Genomic DNA, 26,129 nt, shown 5'->3' with positions numbered 1-26,129 from the left:
TCCCAAGAATTAAGGAGTGTGATGACTCTTAGCTTTCCGAGGATCAAGCAAGGTCTAATACTATTTTAACAGAGGTATTAGCATTATGATGTCATAACTGTAAATCACTTTCACCACATACGTACGGCATCATACGATGTTATTACACAATGTGTGATAACTTTGTAAAATTATTAAACAGTGATGTCTTCAATGGGTAATAAAGGTTTCTTTCTCAGTGTAATTATTATTATTATTATTGGATTTTTATATAGCACACATACCCACACAACTAGTGCTTACTCAAGGTGCTGGTATGTTTTCCTTCGATTATTGAATGTCAGTCTCAATGGCACATCATCTAGAGTACAATATGGATAACTAATATAGAATTCTAAAATTGAGTATTTTTAATATAGTTTGAAATTTCTGTATGTTTACCTTTCCTTCCAGTGAATACAAGCTAAAGCACATGATAGACTTTGTGAAGAACCTGCCGTGCAATAATATCAAGCCTCTGTCCTCGGGGGCAGACATCTTGGAAGAGGGCGTAGTCAAGGCAATTGAAGATGAGGTGGACAGGGTTAATGTGAGTGTTTTGTGTGTCAGGAAAACTTCAAAACATTGTAAATGATAACTACAGCCATTACAAAACCACTTCCTGTTGGTTGTTATGGTCATAGGCTAATATCTCAGTGGTGTTGGACACATTCCTCTGATTGGTTAAGTTTTATTTTTCTTTCAGGAGGAAAACAGGAGGAAACAGAAGAAAGTCAAGATGCAAGTGAAACCTCATTTATTGTTCAGAGTAAGTATAAGGGACTTAATGAGAAGGTAATAATCTCAAGATTTTAATAATCAAATAATTTTCAAATTGATAATCTGATGCCCATTTCTGTTTTCCTCAGCCGTGATATTGCTGGAATATTGCATGAATGTTGCATTAAGTAGCGTACAGCTAAACTCACTCACTGTGAGCAAGACAGTGTTATAAGTGTGTTGTGTGTTAGTGAGAAGTTCATTGTGTAATTGCAGTTATTGTAAACATAGCATAAAATTGTTGGTCACATTATCAGTCTCTGGATTGTCATGTCCAGACTTGTTAGTTTACAGGTTGATGTGATATAGCTGAAATATTGCTAAGTGCACCAAACACAACAAACATGCACACAGACACTCTTCAATTTATGCAAAGGTGTTTGGAATGAGTATCATGCTCAGCTGTGTTTTTAGCCCCTCATCAACCAAGGTCCCTTGGTGCCAGACCAGTCTGCCACCTACTGGCTGTACGACCGTGTGGTAGCTGTGAAGCTGGGATACCCCGTCCCCCTAGGGTTGAGGGGGACGGTTGTCGGCATCCACCCAGATGAGAAGGAGAGTGACACCCTGTATGATGTGGTGTTTGATGCAGAGTTTGTCGGAGGAATCAGTGTCAGGTAGGCTGCAGGTGGTTTGTTTAAACTATGATATTTAGGCATGGGGAAGTCTTCAGTTTTAAGAGGGGTCGTTTCAAAGGCATTTAGAAGTTGGTGGAATCAAACTCAGTATACTTTATGGTTCAACTTATATAAGGTCACAATGTTTTGAGACAGTTCCTAGTCTTTTCTTCAGGTGAGGTGATGGTAATATGGTATATACCGCATCCCTTTAGTTTTACCATCACTTCACCTGAAGAAGAGACTAGGAACTGTCTCGAAACGTTGTGACCTTATATACGTTGAACCATAAAGTATATTGAGTTTGTTTAAGAGGGGTGCTTGCAATTTAGATGCACCTACGAGGGTGCTAGTAGCTCTAGTAACTCTAGTCTTCAGCACCACATTTATGCTGAGTAGAATTACATCCCAGCTTCCATTCCACTAAGACATCTTAAGTGCTGCAGTGAGCATAAGCCTATTATAAAGTAAGGGAGCAAGTTCACCTAAGTGAAAAGATCACTTTATGGAGTGGGGCCATGGATTGGTAACTCAGCTGCTCAGATCAGGTGGGTCCTAAGTATTACCAAGGTACCAATAAGACCGACTACCTGTATCACGAAATGTATTGTTTGATGATAATAACAATAAAACTCCATTGTTAGAAGTTGCCTTTGTAGGCATTTCTTTCTGACAGTGCACACACTCAAGACTCCAGACATTCATGTGTTTGTATAAGGATTTAGCTTCAGTCAGCTTGAGTGCATACATCAGGACATTTATTCGTGTGTTTAAGTGTCCTTGCCAGACAGTGTAGCTATAGCGGGCTCCAAGGTTGGGCAGGATAATAGAGGATATTGAGATGGGGGATACCCAGGCATTTATTCGAGTGTAGACATTGACATAAACATTGATTTTTATCCATATGTTCTTATCAGACACTTTGTAGCCAACTCTTACACCCTATAGCAGGCTTCCAGTTGGAGTGTGATAATAGCTCTGACGGATACCCATAAGTAATTAAGACTAGACATATGGTCATGGATTTGAACCAGGAATTGGTGCTATGTTTCTTGGCTCTTGGTTTTACATCAGAGATAAACAACAGGGCAGGCTACTGGTACCTATTGCCTTTTGGAGGCTGACAATAGTTCTAATTCTGACTGGATTATTCCAGGAGTTCTCCAAACCGAGGCTACCGTGTCCCTGCAGCTGCGATGATCAATCTGACCCATGGCGAGAGAAAGGAGAAGAAAGGGAGTCTTCACGAGGCGGCTCAAGGTCTCCGTCCAGCAATAAGCAGCTGGGGTCAAGGGGCAGGAACCAATCTTAACACCAACCACAGCTACAGTGATCTCATGTCAAAGTCGGGAGGACACAGAGGACGGGTCAAGGAGCCCCATATGCAATGGGGGTCTGCAGATCGCCATCCCAATTACAAAAATGACCAGTTTGACTCATCACAGAAACAGCATGACAAATACAATTACTACAATGGAAGCGACAGTTTTAATAAAGGATTTGGACAGGTGATTTGTAACTTGGCATTTTAGAAGTTGGTGAGTTATAAGAAAAGTTGATACTATATGGATAAGAACTTCTCCATTATATATGATTTTCACTCTCACCTGACAATGGTATGATGATCTGTACCAAAACAATACATCGTTTATAATAAAGAAGTTGTTATCCATAAAGTATGTTACTTTCTTATTGGGTGTTGTTTGTTTTCAGATAGTTATCTCAAATGCATTGAAGAAAGAAATTGAATATAATTGACTGCCTCTATGATATAGTAGATTGGTGGTTTGATCATTCAGAAGTACATTAGAAGATTGTACTTGTACTTACTCTGCCTGATGATCAGCGGTTTGGATATTTATTGACTAGTTTCCTTGTGGTCCTAATTATGTTTCTGAATGTTTTTTCATGTTCAGCAGTGACATGGTATGGTATGTCAATGAGCTATCACTAGAAAAACAGCATTTAATATTCTATACTATCAGTGGACACTGTAAGCAAGAGCAATAATGTTGAACCCTATTTCATCTTACCCATAAACATATCGTGACTACGCTTGGTTCAGCATTGCGATTGTATTTGTCAAAGTACATGATTGAGGAATATTGAATGAACTTAAAACAATGACAATGTTCACTACAAATAGGATGAACTTTGACACTGTCACACACACTAAAGATTTCTTTCATTTTTTTCACAGAAGAATGGTGGGTTTACCAGCAACAATCCCCAGTTTGTCACACCAAAAGTCTCACAAACACAGTTCTCTAAACGAACGCCAAACAGAACTCAACAGACAGGAGGGAAGTCACAAGTGAGTACTCATCTCAAACTGTACATCTTTTCCTTGTCCTGATTCATACCATATTTATATCTCCCTTTCCTTTCTAATGGTTGCATGGACACTTAAATTCCTTTGCTCCTGAAGCAAATATATAATCGCTCATGCAGTAGATTACCTCCCTTTTCCTGCCAAAGTGTCCCATATGACCTGCACATTGGCTTTTTGTTCAGAGATGTCAACCATTGCAAATTGTATTCAGTCCATCACGTTGTAATATTTAATGAATATGGCTCTGTATATAAATTGAATGTAGTTAAAGTAAAGAAGCCTAGAGTTTTTACAAATTCAAAACATGTCTGTCTACAGTCAGACCTTTCCACAGACAGAGTGGTGTCCCTGGAATTATACCTTCATATGTGATTCCAGGGCTCGATTAATCAAAACAACAAAAGCCTTAACTGGCATACTCTAACTCTGCTATATGACTGGTGTATTAGTAGGATTGCCAAGATGGAAGAGTTGCTTGTTGGTCTTTGTACCATTAGACACCAGATTTCCTGGATCAGAGGTGATCCTGCTGTACTGTAATTATTTTTGTCATTGTAGCCCTCCCAAGATGCAACAAGCAACTCAGAGTTTGCCAACATGTGGAAGGAGCTGCAGGCTGGCACAGTACAGACAGCGCCATCAAGTGGCAAACTCAACCAAGAACCGTCACTCCAACAGGCAGCACTTGCATTGGGGCAGATAACTCCTCCTACAACACGGCACCAGAAGAAACCAGAACTGAGTGAACAATGTGACAGTGTTAAGGAATCAGAAAATGGTAGCAGCAAGAAGATTGATCTGCAGACCCTGTTTGATCGTGCTAGCTTGCAGAAGGATGCTGCAGAGAAAGATGAGTTTATTGCCATGATGGACTCCTTGGAGTTGTCAGGGAAGACCCAGAAGGAGGAAGAGGTCAAAAGAGGAATCAACAGTAATAATAATGCCACAGAACAGGTGAGAGAGACACAATCAATCTTTTCCCTTCCAAATGAGGAAAATCTGATGTTGGAGTTAGAATATGCTTATGGTGTTCTTCTTATTTAGAGATTGACGTGAATACGTTTTCACAGTAATGTTTATCACTTCTCAAGCACACTTCCCTTTCTGTCTCTTTAATTATTTTGCCAGTCTGTAGGGATGCTGGGTGAGAATAATTCCCTCAGAATTCATCTGTGCATGTCATTGTTAAACTCTGTGACCTGGTTGATTCCATATTGTCAATGTCAGTCATGGGACTGGATGGTTTTTACTTGGCTATTTGCATATCTCCATCATAAAGTGGAGTGCATTGTGAAACCAACAATAAACGGTGCAGCATATAAGTCAGACCTATGTACGCCACTTTTGTATTTATGAGCCATTTAATTGTTTTGAGCAGGCAAGAGATTCTTCTCTGGTGGTGCTGTAATGCTGCTGAAATATAACGAAACTGTATATCTCTGCTTTCTCTTTCTTTTCTTACAGGATGGTAGTTCTGCTCTGAAACACATGTTGAAGATTGGATCGGAGACTGGTACGACACCAGAGGCAGGTAGTGTGCCCAGTACTTCATCACCAACAAAAGCATATGGGAAACAGCTATCAGTGCAGGAACTGTTTGATGGTGAGTGATGATTATAATAATACATGCATTATCATAGTATTTCACAATTGTGATGTGCACTCTGCACCAGCGATAGTCAGTATAGGACCTATACCCCGTAGCAGTCTTGTCAAATAGACACAGTTGTTGTAATGGGCCAGTTTTGTGAACTGAGCCCATGTATCCAACGTGATGATGAGTTTTGTGATATGTTTTGTTTAGGTCTGTGTTAAGTGTAGGAGTTCCATTTGTAACAAAAGTGTGCACTTTGTAATGTGATACGAGTTCAGGGTCATGGTATGCTACTGAGAGCATTGTATTCTTTGTTGATTTATTAGAAGCAGAATAGTAGTGTTCAGTGTTCAGTGTTCAGGCTGTAATCATTTATTTGAGTGTGTATCCCTACCAATAGTACCCATTCTTGATTATCAGAAGTGTCATAGTTCTAGCCCTTTATAACTCTGCATAGAGATTTCTTACTTCAGTGACCCTTGAAGGTCCATGGTAGAATGGCCTTCAGCAACCCATGCTTGCCATAAAAGGCGACTATGCTTGTCGTAAGAGGCGACTAATGGGATCGGGTGGTCAGGCTCGCTGACTTGGTTTACATGTGTAATTGATTCCCATTTGCGCAGATCAATGCTCATGCTGTTGATCACTGGACTGTCTGGTCCAGACTCGAATTTTTACAGACCACCACCATACAGCTGGAATATTGCTGAGTGCGACGTAAGACAAAATTCACTCTCTCAGTTACTTCAGTTCAGGAAATGTCTCTTATAATCACTGTGTCAAAAATCAGGCATCATGGGTTGAGCTTGATCTATTGTTTAAAATTCAAAAATCAGGCATCATGGGTTCGGCTTGATCTAATGTTCAGAATGTGAGTGAGTGAGTTTAGTTTTACACCGCCTTTAGCAATATTCCAGGAAAATTATTCAGGCGGAATTATTGAGGAATGGGCTTCACAAATTGTACCCATGTGGGGAATCACACCCGGGTCTTCAGTGTGACAAGTGGATGCTTTAACCATCAGGCTACACTGCCGCCCTATTCACAATGTATATGAGTGAATCATTTTGAGCATCATGTGTGACTTCTGTTTCTGAAAATGAAAGTAGACAGGTAGCTCTGAATAAAGAATAATAACAGTGGTGTTAGTTTGTAGACATCCTCCCTCATGCCATTTCGTGACAAACATTTTGTAGGTGCTAAACAACAGGAGACTTCTCCACCACAACCAAAACAGCAGCAACAGGAACAGCAGCATCAACAACAACAGCAAAAACAACAACACCAACAGAAGGGGCAAGACAAATGGCAGCAACAAGGTCAGGGACAAAGACAGCATCAACAGCAAGGTCAAAGGAAACAGCATCAAGGTCATGGTCATGCAAACCACCGACCTCATGACTCTGGACCTAGGTTAGACACAGGGTGTGTTGTGGTTTGTTTGTGCTTACCGTAACATTGCATGGCTGAAAGGGTTGTTCAAGTATCCTATTTTTAAAGTTTAGGTTATGTAATGCAGGTTATCTTCACAAGGCATGAGACAGGTGCTTGTTCCACAGAAATGCAGGGCTCCAGATTTTTATGCATTAGGTGTATGTAGTCCTTATTTTTTATTATATTATATTATTTATTATTATATATTTTTATTATTATTTATATATTTTATTATTGTATTAGGTGTATGTAGTCCTTATTTTTTCTTATTTATTAGTTTCATTTAGAGCAGTGAATGGAATTTAATATGTTTTCAAATAAATACACCTGTAAAATATTTAAGACTGAACACCATTGCTGTAGTTCATATTTGCTGTATGTTTTCTAATTTTTGGCCTACCATATCCTGCGTATTTTTATATCCGTACCTATGCAGATACAGATTAACATTATGTGGACCCATGGAAATGGTAAAGGTTTTACATTCGTGGAAGTATTTTGAAGGTTATGTGTTTTGTCCATATGACAAACATGCATCTATTTTACTTATAATAGAGGTATTCTGCAAACAGTACAAATTGGACAAATTCAGACATATTTTCCAGCTAAAAGGCAATGGTCACAACCGATGTGTCAACAGGAGCTGTTGATGACATAGTTGATGACAAAGATACATTTTATGTTTGATATTTTGAAGTGAAGTGATGGAGACTTGAACAACTGTTTTGCTGCATGGATCATGTCCTCACAATGTGACTGTTTCTGCCGAGGCAGTATTTGTGGATGTTTTGGGGACTTAATTTGAAAGCAAACTCACAAAAGCGAAAAGTGTTGATATTGACAATGCACTGTACACATGCTGCATGGTTTTGCACAGTTTTGTAGGGGTATGCTGTTCCATGATGTTGACTTGTTCATTGCGCTTGTCTTATGTTAATGGATCCTCGAGATGCATGATTTACCAGGTGTATGAAGACCTACTTACGTTACTGTTCTGTGGGCTGCTGCTGTCTTAATTTCATCATAGCATTGCTTTTGTAGCCATAGAGTTTGTGTTGAGATTTATGGAGAAATGCACCTGGATTAGACAAAGGTTTCAGTCAAACTGAAAAGGTGGATCTTGTTATGTTTTATGCAGTTGTTCACAAAAGGTGGCCACAAAAGTGTGTATGGTTGTCAAACGCAGGGCTTGATGAAGAATACTTAACTTATTTGCACTAGGTGCAACCTAACATAAAACCCTTATTGCACCAGCCTAATTCCAGTTGCAAGTAGGGTGTTGAAATGTCAGAGGTTTCTGTGCACATTTACGACAAAATGTTATGGATGTCAACTTCCTCTTTATTGTTTTCACAACGTTTCTGGGCTATTGTGAAAACAATAAAGAAGAAGTTGACATCCATAACATTTTGTCGTATACTAGAATATCGACTTCTAAATGCCTCTCAACAACCTTTCTATACACATATTTCTGTGATGTAGTACCCATGAAACCATAGCAACGCACAGAAACAGCTGATCCCTGTTTACAAGATCTGTTACAGCTGATATGTGTCTATGAATAGCAGTGTTTCAGTGCTATAGCTGTTAAAAATGAACTGACATATTTATGTTTATAATGGTAGATCTATTGTTGATTTATTTCTCAAAACTTGACTTTCACCTCATGCAAGTTAGACTCATAACTAGTTTGCATTTTGTGGTATTGGGTTGCACCAGTGCAAGTACCAAAGCACTAAATCAGGTATTCACATCTTTTACTTCTGGGCCAGAAACAAACCTTACCTTCATGTATTTATCCATAAAATATATCAACAATAGTCTTGAAAAAAAATTTAATAAGCATGTTTCACAAGTTTGACTTGTTTCTGTTGCAGCATGATTCAGCTGTTACCAAATGCACCTGGGAGAGATCTTGCTTAAATATTGATGACTGTGACAAATCTTCTCTTATTCACATTTCCAGAGACTTACCTTAGGAATTATGTTCACAAAAGTGGTAGAGGTATAAGATCAGTCTTCCCTCACTCATCCATCTGAAAAGCCCTGATGGTCATTGAGTACAGTTCAGAATGGCTTTACATCAATTGCTTGTAATTAACTGTTGGCCACATGTGAATACACCAAGTCCTCTAAGTGGACTAGTTTTCGTTGATTCTGTGGATTATATTTTGCTGCAGTAATATTGTTATCAGTAAATTTAGTCGCTGATTGTTTGGAGGGGCATTTGTGGTTTAAGTTGCAAGAATTTGTTGTGCAGAGTTCTTAACTTTATGGAGTCACTTATAGTTTCAGTCTGCCATATTTACTCTGATGTGTCCTTTTGTTTCTTCTTTCCTTCTGGCGTCGGCATAATGGGCTAACCTGCCATGTTCCAGCCCCATCTTAGCTTTCTGTGTCATTTTCAGAATAATTTTGTGTTGTTATGTCGACTGTTACTGGCTAAGCAACTTAGATCTAACAGAAGTTTACTAGGCTTTGGATTTAGACATGTGGCTAAAGGTGTCAGCAGTAGGGTATTCTGTTGTTGTTTTCAGACTTTTTACCAACTCACTCATATTACAGGAATCCAGTGCTGGACCTGGAGGCCAGGTGTAAGAATCTGGGACTTTCAGCACCAGGATACGACTTCAAGCGTACAAAGGTTTGTTTACTTATGCATGTGAGGTCACCTTGAAGGGCAATCAGTGGTTGGGGATTTAAGTAATTGTAAATTAGGTGTTTTAGTGATCATTTAGAACATTATTTTTTGTTCTTTGCTCATCTGTGGTCTTGGATTCATCCAATTAGTAACATCAAATGGCTTTTCTTATTCTTATTCTTTTCTCAAGGCATTTGGGTAGCCTAGTTGTTAAGGTGATCGCTTTTTATGTTGAAAGCCCCAAATGGGTACAATGTGTGTAGCTTATTTCTGGTGTTCTCCCATTGTGATTGCTGGAATGTTGCTAAAAGTGGCATAAAACTAAACACACTTACATACTCAATCACCCATGAAACTATATGTACCATTCAGTCGCTGAAGCCTGTGATTTGTGTGTTTGTGCAGGGTCTTTACACAAGCATGGTGATGCTGACAAATGGGGCAAGGTTTGAAGGATCTGAGTGTGGCAGCCGGGAGGAGGCTGCAGAGAGTGCTGCAAGCATAGCATTGCTTCATCTGGTGAGTCACAAACCCAGTTTTGCTCTGCAGAATTGTGTCCCTTGGACATGCCAATCACTTTATGTACCTCTGATTTTCCAACACAATAAGGATATTTTTTAAAATAACGTAATTATGGTAGAATAGAGATAAATGTACTGTGTTGGAAAATCAGAGGTATGACGAAATTATGATAGCTCTAAATTTTTTATTAAAAAGCTCACACTATGCAATCAGTTTTAAATCAAATTTAGAGCTACTATAATTTCCTTATGTACCTCTGAATTTCCAACTTAGAATGTTTACATCCTAAGTAGACACACTTTACACTCACATATGTGCAGTCACGTCACTGTATAAATTCAATAATGCCCACGTGCAGGTCAACTAGAGATGTAAAATGCATCTCAAGTAAATGAATCACTACCCATAATATCAGATGGTCTTACAAATGCTACAAGGATGTGGAAAAATATGAAATGATGTCCTTTTGTTGTGCACTAGCAACAGAATGAATAGCTATAAATGCCACGCAAACAAGTGCCTCTTAAACTTGTTGCATAGCTATCAAAATGGTACACCATATGTCCCCAATAAGTGGACAAGTCACAGTCAGTGTGTGTCAGTGCCAGGTACTTCTTGATCGCAAACCATCACAGAGTACCTGTCTCTGCAAAATAATGCTGCAGCAAATCTATATGGCCATCCAAAAATGATGCTTAATTTCTACTTTCTTGTTCGCAATTTCACATTTCTCAAGAGTTGCTTAAGAAAACTTGCCAAGCAAAATGAAAGTTTATATTTCTTCTCAAACTACTTTCTGTCCTGTGTGTTGTCTATCACACAGACATATTTTACACTGCAATTAATAATCTGCTGAAAATTCAAAAGGAAGTTGTAGTCACATGACCAGATGGTGCCCTGTCATTGGCCTCACAGTGTTTCCGTAAAGTTACAGATATCATGTGTTGTTATTTGTTGACATAACTCACTGTGATTTTACATGATTTTTACAAATATGTTTTGACAGAATGTTCATCTGGATGTAACTTAAAAACTAATTTTTGTTTATTTATTTTTTAAAAAAGTTTACTATTGAATGGCAAATTATTCTGGTGAGTTCATACCTTGCCTTTGACCTTTGCTAGTTTTGTACACCACTGCTGACTTACGCTTTATACTTTCATTTTATATCTGTACTCTAGATGTGTTACCATGGTTACAGAGATGCCAACCATTGTCATTTTGACAGGATGATTACAATATTGAAACACATCTCTATGTTTTGGGGTTTTTTTCAAAGTAAACTGTCAAATGTTTGTACAAAAGCAAAATTCTGTAAGGCTGACCAGTTAATTAGCAGTTTGGTTTTGTGTTTTCTGTGTTCGGTGTCTGACTGCCTCATTAATTTCAGAAAAACATCACAATGCAACCCAACAGTAGTAGGTGCAAGATGGGGAATGTTTGAGGAACACAGTTTGCTGGATCCTCTAAGTGATTTGTGGTTTACATCCGTAACTAACTTACTCAAATTATCTAAGGTCATATATTGCCTATAAATGATCACTAACTTAATGGGGGCAGTCAGACAGTCTAGTGGTTAAAGGGTTCATTCGTCACACCGAAGCTCCACTTTCAATTCCCTACATTGGTAAAATGTGTGAAGCCCATTCCAAGTGTTCCCTGCCATGATATTGCTGGAATTTTGCTTGCCCACTAGTTTAGCTAGTTTACACAATTTGGGGAAGTTTCAGTTATGTGATTAAAAGTCAATGCTGACCAGTGTCGTAAAACAATACACAGCTAGTCATTGTAATATGCTTTTAGGGGGATGCGAGGGGCAGCCATGTGGAAGGGGCAGTTGAGTAGATTGGGCAGCGGTGTGGAAGGGGCAGTCGAGTGGATGGGGCAGTGGTATGTGAGGTGCAGTGGTGTTGGAGGTGCAGTGGCGTGGGGGGGGCAGCCGTGTGGATGGTGCAGCGGTGTGGAAGGGTAGGCGTGTGGAAGGGGCAGCCGTGTGGGAGGGGCAGCCATGTAGGAGGGGCAGGAAGGGGCAGCTGTGTAGGAGGGGCAGGAAGGGGCAGCCGTGTGGAAGGGGCAGCTGTGTAGGAGGGGCAGGAAGGGGCAGCCGTGTGGAAGGGGCAGCCGTGTAGGAGGGGCAGGAAGGGGCAGCCGTGTGGTAGGGGCAGCTGTGTAGGAGGGGCAGGAAGGGGCAGCTGTGTAGGAGGGGCAGGAAGGGGCAGCCGTGTAGGAGGGGCAGGAAGGGGCAGCCATGTAGTGGCAGCTGTGTAGGAGGGGCAGGAAGGGGCAGCCGTGTGGAAGGGGCAGCTGTGTAGGAGGGGCAGGAAGGGGCAGCTGTGTGGAAGGGGCAGTTGTGTAGGAGGGGCAGGAAGGGGCAGCCTTGTGGAAGGGGCAGCTGTGTAGGAGGGGCAGGAAGGGGCAGCAGTGTAGTGGCAGCTGTGTAGGAGGGGCATGAAGGGGCGGCCTTGTGGAAGGGGCAGGGAGGGGCAACCATGTAGTGGCAGCATTTGCTCACTGTGCCAAAGACATGAGTTCCATTTCCCTCATTATTCCAGGTTCTGTTTCAACAGCATTGAGATAGGTTTAACCAACATTCATTGAAATAGATGTGGCCCTGGTTGAGTTGGCATCTCTCATATAGAAGAACTAAGATGTCACTATTTTCAAAAATGTGTTTATGTACTGTACTTTTTTTGTGTCTTTGTGTGTATGCTTGTGTTTTTGGCTATCACACACACTTTCCCAAGCATTTCATGTTTTCACCATAATGCTTTGGAAAAGGTCAAACTGTTAAGTTACTCTATCCTAAATGCTTACAAAAGTGCTTTTCATCAATAACAACAAAGACATTATATTCTTTCTTCATCGCTGGGGCTTTTCAACTTGACACTTATTGTTTATTTACATCTTGCCTGAAAAGATTGGGAGTGCAGTGGACTCTGTCAATACCGGCATCACTCCGGACCAAATAAGAATGCTGGTTTTGACTAAGTGCCAGTATAGGCAGTTTGCCTCATGACACAGACGCACAACGGAAGTCGGACTGTCTCGTTAGCATTAACAACATGTTTGAATAAGGAACAGGGCAGTGTCAGAATGCACATTCATTCATTTATTTCTATTATGTATAATAACAAGGTTGTTCACATTGTGAAAAAGTCACTGATCTTGCTTTGTATTTTCTGTGCCGATGCTTCGAGAGCAGTGTCCTCAGCTGCACTTTCCAAGTTCTGCACATGATGTAGAAGTCGTACTTCCTGGCTGGATGCGAAGGGTTTGATCTGAGTGCACATTCTCAAAACATCACTTACAGTCAATGTTTTACAACACATTTTCATCTTCGTCTTTGTCACTTCGTAAGTGACATGTACTACTCACTAGTTAACAAGGTACTGATTGACACTTCCCGTTTCTGAATAATCTCGGGAAATGTGGTGTTACAGTGTTAACAGTTGAACTGCCCACCATTCATCACTCTGTGTATGGGACATGTATCACTCACTAAGTAACAAGCTACTAATTGACACTTCCCATTTCTGAATAATCTCGGGTAGTAACTGCAAATTGTGTTGTTACATCATTTGGAGGTAATTGCATCTTTCATGCGCCGAGTTTTTACAGATTTGTTTTCATAACAATTTGTTCGTTAGGACTGAAAAACAATACCGGTATCCTGAGTAGACAGAAGCCGATGTTTACAGATGTTTCTATATGATAATTAAGTGCATTTCTGCCGGGACTGAAACTGTGTGCCATTGTAGACAGAATGCCTGTGTTTACAGAGGCTGATATTGCCAGAGTCCACTGCCCCTGCTTAAAAATATGTGTGTTCGATGAATACCTTAAACACTATTTGTTCAATGGTTCTCAATTTTAGGGACCATCTTTGTCTCAAGTAGTATTAAAAAAAGTTTGAACTCAGAAATGTTTGTTCAACTAATTGCTTGATAAATACTGGTAAAAAACTTTCATATTTGGAAAACAGCTTCTTTGTCAGAAGGACAGGTGCAGTGCAAGGTTTGATTCTGATTTTCATGAATTTGAAAAAATATTTGAACTTTGAAAAAAGACAAGGGATTTTTTGTTCAGACAATAACTAAAACACATTTGATTTGATTTTTTTCAAATTTGGAGATCTCCCTCCATACGTTCTGGAGAAGTTAATTGCAAAGTCATATTTTGATACTTTTAATATATTTAGAATTATCACAAATTACATCGCTTAAACTTCTTAGAAAAAAACTTGTTCAACCAGTAACTTTGCAATGTATTGTTTACTGATTTTGGTAAACTTCTAAAATGCCTTTCAAATAAGATTTTGGTAAAGTCTCTTGTTTATAGGAAGTTAGGTGCAGTGCAAAGATCTTGTATTTTTAAATATTCATTATTAATTGTTAAACTGAAGATGGTAGAGGGTATTAGTGAGCCTTGCTCACATATTTTGACTTATTATCTTTTATGATTGTCAGTGATAGCGTGCATCGTGTGTATCTTTTATATTGTTATTTCAGTACACTGTCTTTTATTATTTTCTATTATTATTCTTTTATTATTTTTTCCTTTGTCCTTGATGATCAGAATGTTATTGTTTATTACAGCTGAAATTCATTTAAATTAAGTTGCTGGAAGATGATTCATACTTAGAATTATTTTCTAATGGCTGTTTCTTATTTAATCTGTTTATCTACATATAAATAACTATAATCTCACAGCCTTCTATGTTTTGGTTTATGAACATTTCAATAAATCATTTGCACAATGGGAGTGTCATTGTTAAAAACTATTAAACAACTCGGGTGACGTTATTCTTGAATGTTACTTTATCTTGCAAAGGTAGATTAATTACTGTGATATGAAAGAATGAGGTGAATCCTAGTAATTGTCTTTTTTATTTTCTGAAAATGTTAAGTTGGTAGAAAATAAAGCAGTATTTAAATGACAGACATGTGCTTTTGAATGAATTAAAGTTGATAACTTTTACATGTATATTTATGTATATATATTTGTGTTTCTTAATTTTCACCAACCTTTGTTTTATAAAATGTTTTTGCATTTCAATATTTCTATTTCAGCATTGTTTTGTTGCTGCATTCACTGGCCCCCCCAAAAAGACTAAGAATTGATTCAAGGCAGTTTCGATGTAATTGTTTCTACCTGCTACATGAAGGTCTAAAATGACCATAAATGACCCACTTTAACCAAGTATGACCCCGCCACTGGTGGAATGGAATGGATTACTAGGAGTTACATCAGCTGTTGTTGTTATTGCAGCAAGCATTAGACCGGACACAGCCTCGGCCGTTTATGAACGTCCCACCCCCCGGGTTGATGATGCCCCCACCCCCTCATCTGTGTTCCCCAAACTCTGCCTTCAGTCCAGTTCGACCTGGTACAGCACAGAGTAAGTAGAAAGAGCCCCACAGACAAAGATGCCTCATCTCCACATCTGTTATCCCCACCCCCACATGTCTGTTTACCCCCACTCCATGCATAGGTACTTAAAGCTTCGTGGAACACCCAGAGAACAGTAATTTAACACACGCTTAGGACTCAGTATTGACTCAGGTTTATATCTTGTTTTCAAACTTACATTTTCGTTATGGAATTCAGGGACAAAGTAAGCCTGTGTTTCATGTATAAAGTTTCATCAGTATCCCCACAGTTAGATATTGCTTGGCTGTAATGATATGGGTAAGGCAAAATTATTTTAAGTGCATTAACCTTATAAACTCAACCAACTTAGGAAGATTTACAGATTACATGTTTGCTTATATTCAGAAATGTTACAAAATGTAAATGAAAATATAAGTGAAAATATTCCTTTTGTATGACCAGTGTTTGTACCAAGGGGAGGCTACTCTCAACTACGACATCCTTGCCACCAGTTTCCAGGCCCTCCACAACCTCAAAGATATCAGGGTCATGGTCATCACCAGCGTGGAGGTGTACGACAACACCATCCAGCCAATCAAAATGCAGGAAGTGGTTCTTGGAACCATCACCAAGGTAGCCAGTCCGACATGGGGTTGGGAGGAAGCTATCACAGCACAGAAGCATCAAGAAAGCCGGGAACGGTGACAGACCCTGCCTTCATTCCTCTTCAGGTGATCACTTGCTGTCCTCTAACAACTCTTTCTTGATATGTTAGTTTTCATGAGACCACTTTCAGTTGCCACATGCCAGTGCTGGAGGTTGAAGAAATTAGTCTCATGGCATTTAATTAAAATTAGAATTAGAATTTTGTTCTCAGAAATCACAGTCTCAAATATGTATTTCCTGTATAGCAACTTATAGTCTGTTTGCTGTGAAAGTATGCTGATTAATTTCACTTTAAACAAAAAAGTAAATCAAATATTAAGATTGCGAATCCTCATAATTTTACCTTGCCAATTGCAATTTAAAAGTATTTACCATTGTATTTACTTGTTGCAATTACTGCAAATCTGTGAAACATCTACCATTAAACGACCTTTCTTTTTGTCTGAAATATCAGTGACATACATCACCTCTTCAATTCCATGATGTTGGATCAAATATCACCCAAGTCCATATAAATCACCATTATATTCCAGCTTGGCTTAAGGATCTTTAGATTACGTTAAGATTCATCCGGCTGAGCAATTTTGGGGGTAGCCTGGTAGTTAAAGGGGCACTGATGCGGAGCGAATAATGTTTCTCGCCAACGGTCTAATTACGGAACCAAACTGCAAATTGGTCAGCGACCGCTCCTTTGACCGTGACGGACAAAGGAAGTGGGCTCCAGTCCATATTAGAAGAGTCAGGAGGCCGGATGCCCATCATATGCCATTATTTAAAAAAATATCCATGGTATTCCTTGTCTGATCGTAACAAAATATCCCAGCAGTGTAGTTTTTTTCGGATGCTTGGATGGTATAGTTACTCAATTTGATCCTATTTCTCTGTTTTTAACCTCAATATTCAATCATGTTACATGAAGATATGATGTCTACAGGCACGTAGCAAGCCATTTGTTTCATTCCGGAAGACTGCAAAACTTCATATTTAGGTAATTTTGAGTGTTGGTTCAGCTGTGATGCGTAAATTTTGGTAGCTATGGTAGCTACAATGGTTTATTATTTGTGATAATAAAAACACACAGTTGATTTATTTGAATTCGTAAACAATAAACGACGACTTTGCCTTTGGTAGATAAATCTGAAAATTTTCTTACGTAACCCCCCCCCCTTATTTCACAAGTACACAGCAAATGCCTGTATGTATTACTTATGTAACGAAATTCCGTTGGTATCCTCAAAACAGTTTCGGCCCATAAGTGTTTTCAGGCTGCATGCGACACAGAGATTACATCTTCCTTGCTGTAACTCGCGTTTGATGGTGTAAATCTACATGTGTTATTTGTCATCATTCTCTGGATGGTCAATTAATGAATTTATAACAGGTATAATTAGTAGTAACACCACTCAGGTTACTCAACAAAGGTTCCCATTTGGCATTTCTCCTGTCTGGAGTAAATACTCAACATTATTAATTAAGGTCTGTAATGGCAAATGTATTGTATGTTATCTAATATGTGCATGTAAGTGATGCAAGAGGGTTTATCAGCTGAGATACAAAAACAAACATCGATCAAAGGATTAACCGATAACACACTGATTGATTAATTACTTTTGTTTTGTCAAAAGGTAGTGTGTGTAGATGACTACACCCTGTCGTAAAGTGCGATTGTAAAAACAACATCCTCCCTTCAAAGAATTAACCACCCTTGCGTTGATTGATTGATTGCTCATTATTGGTTAACTAAATTACTTAGAATAGCGGACATCATACAATTAGTTGCCAGGTGTGCTATCTTGGGTGACCAGTGAGAGGTTTGTTAGGTTTTCACCAACGAAAGACGTAAAACGATGTGTTACTTTAGACAGTTGTGTAAGACACGCGACACAGAGCAGAATTATTTACCAGCTGCAGATGAATGGAATACGATTTCGTTTACGTGGATATTGATACATTCCTGAACAAGGTAGTAGCCTGACATTGTTGCTCTAAAATTAGTCTGTTTTACATTCATTATTTGCATTTTGTTTCAATTTATTTGTTGTAGCATTCAGCACAATCGATATGACAGAAAACACACACTAGATCGCGTATGTGTGTGAAATAGGATCCACATTGGCAATCTGTACAATGTATAAATGTTGCTGTTATGTTAGAAATTTACTATGAGTATAAGCAGACCGCGTGTTCTCTTATTAAGTTTCAAAATCATACAAATATGACAATAAACTAATTAGGGTTATGAGACAAAATATAGAGACGTACATTGGCTTCGGTATTTTTCCGTCCTAATAGTCTTTTTACCATTTCTACCACTGGCAGTTGATTAATCTTCAAAGTGTTTCATTTGTTTTCATAATACATTTGTAATGAAGTAAAAACGACTTCACCTCAGTTGATCTGTCTATAATTAAACTATCAGTTGCACATACGGACTGCGCAGCAGAGGTCACGAACCAGTCACGAATTCTGGGACATCATCCGGGTACTAACTGGAGAAAAACAATAACAAAGGTTTACACCAGTCCACGGAAATTGCTCCGCATCAGTGCCCCTTTAAAGCTTTCACTTGTCATGTTGAAAGTAAGATTTGATTCACCACGTGTCTGGAACACATTTCTGTGTCCTCCTGCAGTGATATTGCGAGAATACTGCTGAAAGCTGTGTTATACCATACTCACTCACTCATTAGGGTGAAGGTGCTTGGTAAGCCTTCTGGTTGAAGTGAGTTGTTTGCAGCAAGGATACTGCTTAAAGTGACTCAGAACAACACTCACTCCATACTGACTTCACATCTGCTCCCTGTTTGCAGGTTGCTAGGAATCAAAAGACACCCCAGAAACGCCGTGACACCCAGTCCCATTACCATGAAGACAACAGTGCTGCTCCATTCAGAGACTCTGACAGTTTCGCTAGAAGTGAAAACAAACAAGCTGATAGTTCTCAGTCCCAGTCAGGGAGCTACTCAGCTCTTAAAACTGATCACCCAAAGTCCCATAAATCTGAACCCAAGTCTGCTGGTGGACCTCCGTCTCAGGGGAGGAAACGGCGTCCACGAATAGCTGCCAACCTCAACTTCTCCTAGATAATCGCAGCATCACAATTAAGTGCAGACTGTTGTGCTGGAAGGAAGTGTGTTGCGACTATTGTTGTGTGATAGCACAGCTGTATGTTGTGTGTCCGTGATGAATATCATAAGGGTTCATGTTGTGAAGTTGGACGGACAGACCTCACTGAAATATGATAGTCATGCAGTGGCCATGACTTCAGTGGTAGCTGTTGACTACCCAGTCAGTTTTATTTGGTTCCATTCTGACATCAAGAATACTGAAGCATTTTAATTTTGATCAATAGCTGTATTTCTGTTTTTACTTGTAAGCATTTTTATGTGTGTATTTGTAAGAGATATGAAATGCAAGTGAAATATCTGAGGTATCTATTATGTCTGCTTGGTGAGTTGACAAGACAATGTGTATATAAGCTAATCCATCTTTCATAATCCAGTGTGTTATATCTCCTCTCTGATGTGGTTGACAGGTTAGTTTGTAAATTCTGTGCATAGTATGATGAAGGCAAAACATTATGGATGTCAACTTCTTTATTTTGTGTTCCTCAAAATATATGTGGCCATCCATAAATTCTCACCTGTATGTACATCACTTCTAAATGTCATTCAGTAGCTCTGTAGGGAGTATGGCAGCGTAGGCTTTGTGGTATTTGTCATAAATGAAAGTAGATTTAATACACTGGATTGTCAGGATGAAGTTGATCAGGTGACTGCTCAAAGTGTTGTGATAAGTTGTCAGAGTGATCTCCTCTTACAGTGGAGCTGCATAATCAAAGTCCAACAGACAAAGGAAGAATCTCCATACAAGTGTTTGGTAATGTATTGTACTATTATCTATGCAAAACCTGCAGCTGTTTCCTGTCTTCTAGGGGAATATCACTGATTTGCTTACTCAGCATTTCATGACACAATTCCAGTGCAAAAATAAACAACAAACATGCTACTTAACTTGTACGAAGAATACATGTCTGAATATCTTGTAAACTCAGCATAACCAAAAGTTATGGCCTTAGTAATACTTTGATTCTTTGGCTGAGGTCTTCATAAACAATTTGAACAAAAAATGGTTTATTTCCATTCAAATATCATGTATCTTTCCATGAAATAGTTGATGGTTGTATAGCCAACATTCAGGGTTAATATAATAAAGAAGTTGGCGTAAAAAGGAAATGGCAAAACCAAAACCTGAATTTTCTCTAAAGGGCATTGGTATATTAGAAGTGGAGCCTGTATCTTAAGAGAGATATGTATGTATTGTCAATGTTGCATGTGTCCAGGGTCTGGCTGTGTTTGTACATTTCCAAGAGCTTTCTTCCACAAAATGATTATAGCACCACTATTATCATGAGTCTATATCTTAATATGAGAGCCGATATTGGCTTCAGGTTTGGTTCATATTCGATCACCATAGATGGATGTTAAAGCATGGAAGTTTTTGCTTTGGTCACTTTGAGAAACGGAGACTAAGATGGTACTATTTGAGCCCAGGGTATGTTTAGTTCCTCATTTTCACATCCCCCAGTATGTGGAGACTAAAATAAGAACCAGCAGGGTTTCAGAACATACTGTGTTTCTCTGTTTAGGGCCCAATGATTGTAGTGAGGTTTGATTGTCTCAATGTAAAGATAAGTTTGAGAAACTGGCTAGCTATTGTCGAAATGATCGTAGCCCTACGAAGTTCTTAAGCCCCTTCTTAACACAAAGTTAAGAATTCTTAGGGCTACGAACGTTTCGAGAATAAAGGCCCTGACCTTGGAGTTCAAAAACATGATTTAAGAATTATCTCTTAAGTCTAGAGGAATGTTCCATTTTAAGATGAGAAGTTATTTGATTTGTTGTCAATAATTTGTATTTTGTTTCACTTCAACACTTGAGTCCTTGAAAGGGAGTATAAGTTATTTTTCTTTCTAGCACTGTATCTCAATGAAAGTGTTGAAAACAAGGATGACCACTGCGCTGAATGAGAAAAAATATCCCTAATTTAGGAGCAGAACAATGCTTGGGTGTAAGAAGTCTGTCACTGGTGTGGTAGGGCCAGATTTGAATAGATACAGGTTGTTACAGTTGCTTTTCTTACTGCATATGTAAGGATTTTAATTGAAGGTTTCAGGGCCAGGATGCTTGTTTTGTAGGTACTCGCAGTAATTACTACTAATGTTTTAATGTTTAAGGTACAGTTAGGTTTGGAGTGAAGTTTCAATAAGCTGTAACAGCTTCAACAAGGAGTTAGCATGTTTGATCTCCCATCACAAATGCTGCCTTGTCCCCTCGTTTTGGTTTGATTCTTATCTTTGGTTTGTTTTAACACATGAAATCATATTTTTGCCTTTTTATTCACAACTTTACTGAACTCATTATTTCATTTTTGGACAAGATGCAACATGTTTCACTATGTTTTAGTGTATTAAATAATTTATGATCATTTAATACATATATAATTGATTTTAAACGAAATGTTGATAGGCTGGAAATTCAGAGATACTGTGTTCCTTGATTAATTGAAGGAAATAGATTTGGAACAGAAAACATGTTTGTGTTTTAACAGGGATTGAGAGTAAGTTAAGGAAGAATCAGTTGAGGGAATCAATTTGATATGTTGTGTTGATCCACTATTATCTACCACTGCTGGTGCTATTACGACAGCGTCGTCCATCATGTCAGCGTTATGGAGGACTGAAATTACCAACTGATGTAGTCAACAAATGGTGACATGTCACTTTACAGAACTGTGAGGTCAGCAATAAAACACACAACTTGTGTGATTTGTAATAAATATTTTAAGTTGTGAACTATGATGTAAGTTGTGAGCTGTGGTCATTGGATTGAAAATTCCTACATGAAATAAGAGGGAAGTTTCACTTATGTGACAGTGGGGTTTGTGATCAGATGCATCCAGTGCAACAAATGTGAAGAATCGACACAGAAGGCTCTTAAACACAGTTCTCTAAACTGTCACAGGACCCTCATATTGCCTGCAGGGACCTTTGAGCCGTGATCAAACCTTGGACCCAAGCAGATAATTTTTTGTTGATTGCTCATGAAGAACTGTTACAAACTAGGGTGCTTATTGGTAACATCTGCTGAAGGAGGATGAAACTGGATACAATGCTCTGTGTGTGTGTGTGTGCATGCGTGTGTGCGTGTGAGTGTGCGTGTTCAAGTAACAGAACCTTTTTATTTTTTTAGAGTTCAAGTTCAAGAAAATATCTGAAAGACATGGTGAGATAAATTATTGTTTATACAAGTAAATACAAATATACATTATACATTCTGAATTACTGTGACTAATATGAGATTCAGAAAAGAACAGATGAAAGGATGACTAAAATGCATACAGTCAAATCAGCAAATCAAATGATTATGATGTGTTGAGTCCAATCATACACAAACATCTACATCAACATGTTAAAATATCACAGACAGAATATATATATGGTCATTTGAATTATCAAATAATGTCATTAGAAAATAAAAGGAATACTGTCAGACCTCCCCATGTCATACAGTGCACTCGGCAATATTCCAGTTTTACAAAAAAAAAAAAAAAAAAAAAGTGCTGTGGACAAAGGTTATCATTATCAAATAATAATTTAATCTTTCACTGGCAATATTCCTCAAATGACATCACATCATAGTACATTGTACTTTGAACACTACTCTCATGTGATGCCATTTCATATTTTACCTAAAGTAATGCCACATCTTTTTGATTTTATCCTTACAGATTTGTTTGGGTCAGTCAAAACTATACAGCTTTGTGTAGCTCAATATTTTTATCTGTTTGGAGAAAAGAATCATTTCGAGAAAAGAATGTTAGTTAATACTGTCTATTGTGCAGTATTTACTATCTCTGAAGAAAAGCACAAATACACATTTACTTTAGAATTTTCTTCATAACTTATTGGCCGTTAACCGACGTCAGGGTTCAGTTCATTAATGCAATCAAAATGTATACTGCATAACATTTGTAGCTGTACGTTGCTATCTTTTCACCTCACAAAGATTCAGCAATCATCATAATGTAGGTTAAAAGAAAATTTATTGATATCAGTCTCTGGTTCAAGCTGGTCATACATGTAAATAAATACTTGTCATTTTTATTGCCACAAATATATGTTTTCTAAATGACAATTTAGCAGTCGGAGCAAATCCTTGATGTGTAATATCATATGGAGTAACTACTGGCAACTATGAGAGATATACAATGAGAATGGAAAGAGAACAGTTCCAAAATGTATACACAAAGTCTTAAACACAGCCATATTTATGAATGAAAACTTACCAAAGAGTGTCTGGATTAAAAATGAGTCTCTAAACGTCTGTGTGAAAAAGAAATTCATTTCTTGTTTAATGTCACATTTCACAATATTCCAGTTAAATGTTGACATTCTGTAAATAAATACGTCTACCCAGTGGTTAATGTCATGAGCAGTTATGTTCACATTTGGAAAATGATGACGTATCAACCATGAGCATTACTACCTAATCCTGTTACTCGCCTCACAGAACCACCAGGGATCAGTTCATTTATGATGCAAAACATGTTCAGCTTAAATATTAACTTTTGAACTTCATACATTCTTTAACACAGCATTTTGCAGACATAACATGCTTTCTTCAGGAATAAGAGAATATTTTGGAGCAGTTTAAACTTCAAAATAGGCACATCTGGATTCATTTCTTGAAATATGCAGTGTGTAGTACATTTTTATCATTCAGATTGACTGAAAGATTAGTTACCGCTGGCACCAACACAATTAGTCATCTAAGAACATATTTTCAGGCATCACAAACATACTTGATTTTGAATGCATGTCTTGTAAGACCCATCAAATCTGCAAATTGTCATATGTCATATTGTCATATGCCAAATAATAAGAAGTTCAGTGCAAAACATTTGATTTACCAATACTGCCAGGGTACCCTGTACAATTACTTAATCCTTGCCCTAGCGGACACCCTGTTGAGTCTATTCTTGCTTTAAGTAATTCTGCTTACAAAAGACTTTGTGCACGCAATACAGATACAACCCTGTAACAATAGGTGGATTTCCTCCGTCTCTTCTAACAATATATACAATTCATAACAAACACAAGAAAATGTAAACATATGGACAGATCTTCAACAAAATAGTTTACCTGCCAAGCTGGAAATTCAGGTTGCTGATTAAATGCAGATTGAAAAATCTTTGGTTTGTGAAGTTTACGATGTTAATGAGTAGGATTCATTCCAACATTACCATCTTGGTAAAACACATGACTATGAGAGCTCAAAGATCACAGGGACAGATCTGGGAAACTGTCAGAAGATCTTGGCACTGTTAAGGGATATAACTGTTCACAAAGACAAGAATCAGCATTCAAGTTCCTAACAAGCAATATCATACCATTCTATACTCTAATATCACTACATACAGAGACGTAACTTGATTACGAGAAGCAGGGCTTCAATCAGTAAACCAGATATCTCGAATGTTTGGAAGCTCTAATACCCATGGCACTTGCATGAAGACTGAAGAAAACATTTAAACAAGTCAAGCTGACAATGTCAAAGATCATTTTTTTTCGCAATATTCACTGTTTCTAAAACTGCTTTAACAAATATTTGAGCATCCAAGAATGAAGGTCATTAATGCAAGGTGAAGGCAGTTGTGTTAGAGGTAAAGGTCAGGTCAGGCCAGCCAGCTGACATCTCCTTCCGTTGATGTGGAGTCCAACAGCATCATCAGCTCGTCCAAGTAGCTATCATTGGCTTCCTAAAGAACAAGACAAGGACCTCTGTCAACAGTTAACACACAAGGGTTAGCTATTTGCATAACTACCATTTTCTATGCATATAACCAACAATATTACTGACTGGTTTACCACTATTATAGTGCAAACTGCTGCGAAACATGATTGATTCCATATATTGTTTCGTTTCTTGAATGTGAGTGAGTGAGTGAGTTTAGTTTTATGCCGTACTCAGCAATATTTCAGTTATATGGCTGCAGTCCATAAATAATCGAGTCTGGATGCAAAAGCATCAATCTGCACAACTGGGAATTGAACTGCCTCTTACGACAAACACAGTTGCCTTTCATAGTCGCAGAAGGCCTATTCTGTCCAGGACGTTCAAGGGTCTCTTGAATATACATTTCTTTCATAATGATCATATGTCAGAAACAAAGTATGAATTCCTGAAACTTTGGCATCAAAAGAAGACAGTTCTACAAGTTATGCCATGCAGCTGTTCCAGATTTATGCATTATAATGACTTCAAAAGGTCTAATAACATTTAAAAATGACATATCTTTAGCACGAAGTTTAACAGGAGGTGATGAAATCTATGATTGGTTGTATGATTGGTGATTTTTTTTTGTCTACACTTTCACCATTCTGATTTAAGGAGGTTTTGTGATGGCATGTCTGTAATCTTCATGAATAAATCTTTGGAACAGCCCAGAGTTCAACTTAATCACCATTTACAGAAAAGACATTATTTTACTTCCTTAATGTCCCAAACCAGGTTGGGTAAGAGCAACTACCATCTGTTAATGTCTTACAGCAAGATGGTATGGTATAGCGAGAGGGTCTGTTTTCCACACCACAGAGGCAGTAGCTTCTCATGGGAAACTGGGTATCATCTACTGCAGGCATGTGCATGCACATGGACATCATTGCTACACTGATGACACAGATACACATGGATAAAGTATTGCAACACCAATATTTTTTATTAGTAATGCCAGAAATGCTTGGAAAGTGCTTTTTTGTTCAGTATCAATATGATGAATTTGACATAAGATAAAAGCACATATATGATACTTGTACAATTTTACCTAGTTGGATACTAAAGCTTACATTTCTACATATTCTAAGTACAAACTGTAGTTTTGAAATACAGTCTTTAATTATTCAAACAGCCTCAACTAATTAAATAACATAACTGATTGTAAAGAGTTTCTTTCAAAATCAATATGTGAAAAAGATGAAACTCTTGAGGTGGACATATTCAAAATAATTATGTTAAAAAAATGTCTTTGATTCAAATCACATAGATAATCTTGTTCTCCCATAGAAGTTTCCCTTCGTGTTTGAGCACTGAAATGG

At 38.2% G+C, this 26,129-nt stretch overlaps 2 protein-coding genes across 8 annotated transcripts in view; one reads left to right on the top strand and one right to left on the bottom strand.

The window, feature by feature from the left end:
* Positions 1-22,279, top strand: part of LOC137268827 (5'-3' exoribonuclease 1-like) — a 66,646-nt gene extending 44,367 nt beyond the window's left edge. For 2 of the 5 annotated variants that reach the window (XM_067803389.1, XM_067803390.1), the window contains exons 28-41: positions 433-568; positions 725-787; positions 1,213-1,415; positions 2,572-2,923; positions 3,616-3,729; positions 4,306-4,701; positions 5,212-5,350; positions 6,538-6,766; positions 9,341-9,419; positions 9,822-9,935; positions 11,003-11,029; positions 15,207-15,336; positions 15,771-16,039; positions 18,784-22,279. In XM_067803389.1, the coding sequence (XP_067659490.1) occupies positions 433-568; positions 725-787; positions 1,213-1,415; positions 2,572-2,923; positions 3,616-3,729; positions 4,306-4,701; positions 5,212-5,350; positions 6,538-6,766; positions 9,341-9,419; positions 9,822-9,935; positions 11,003-11,029; positions 15,207-15,336; positions 15,771-16,039; positions 18,784-19,056 (2,524 nt within the window). In that variant the 3' untranslated portion in view covers positions 19,057-22,279. The remainder of the gene's footprint in view (positions 1-432; positions 569-724; positions 788-1,212; positions 1,416-2,571; positions 2,924-3,615; positions 3,730-4,305; positions 4,702-5,211; positions 5,351-6,537; positions 6,767-9,340; positions 9,420-9,821; positions 9,936-11,002; positions 11,030-15,206; positions 15,337-15,770; positions 16,040-18,783) is intronic. The other 3 variants (XM_067803391.1, XM_067803393.1, XM_067803392.1) reach the window with 3 other exon arrangements.
* LOC137268830 (coiled-coil domain-containing protein 150-like) overlaps positions 22,259-26,129 on the bottom strand; it is a 37,800-nt gene continuing 33,929 nt past the window's right edge. For 2 of the 3 annotated variants that reach the window (XM_067803394.1, XM_067803395.1), the window contains exon 20: positions 24,459-24,793. In XM_067803394.1, coding sequence (XP_067659495.1) covers positions 24,710-24,793 — 84 coding nt within the window. In that variant the 3' untranslated portion in view covers positions 24,459-24,709. Of the gene's footprint in view, positions 24,794-26,129 lie in introns of all 3 variants that reach the window. The other variant, XM_067803396.1, reaches the window with a different exon arrangement.

Source organism: Haliotis asinina, chromosome 16, assembly GCF_037392515.1.
Source record: "Haliotis asinina isolate JCU_RB_2024 chromosome 16, JCU_Hal_asi_v2, whole genome shotgun sequence".
Classification (NCBI taxonomy): domain Eukaryota; kingdom Metazoa; phylum Mollusca; class Gastropoda; order Lepetellida; family Haliotidae; genus Haliotis; species Haliotis asinina.
Note: the sequence above shows the minus strand (reverse complement) of the source record. Positions and strands in the feature narration are given on the sequence as shown.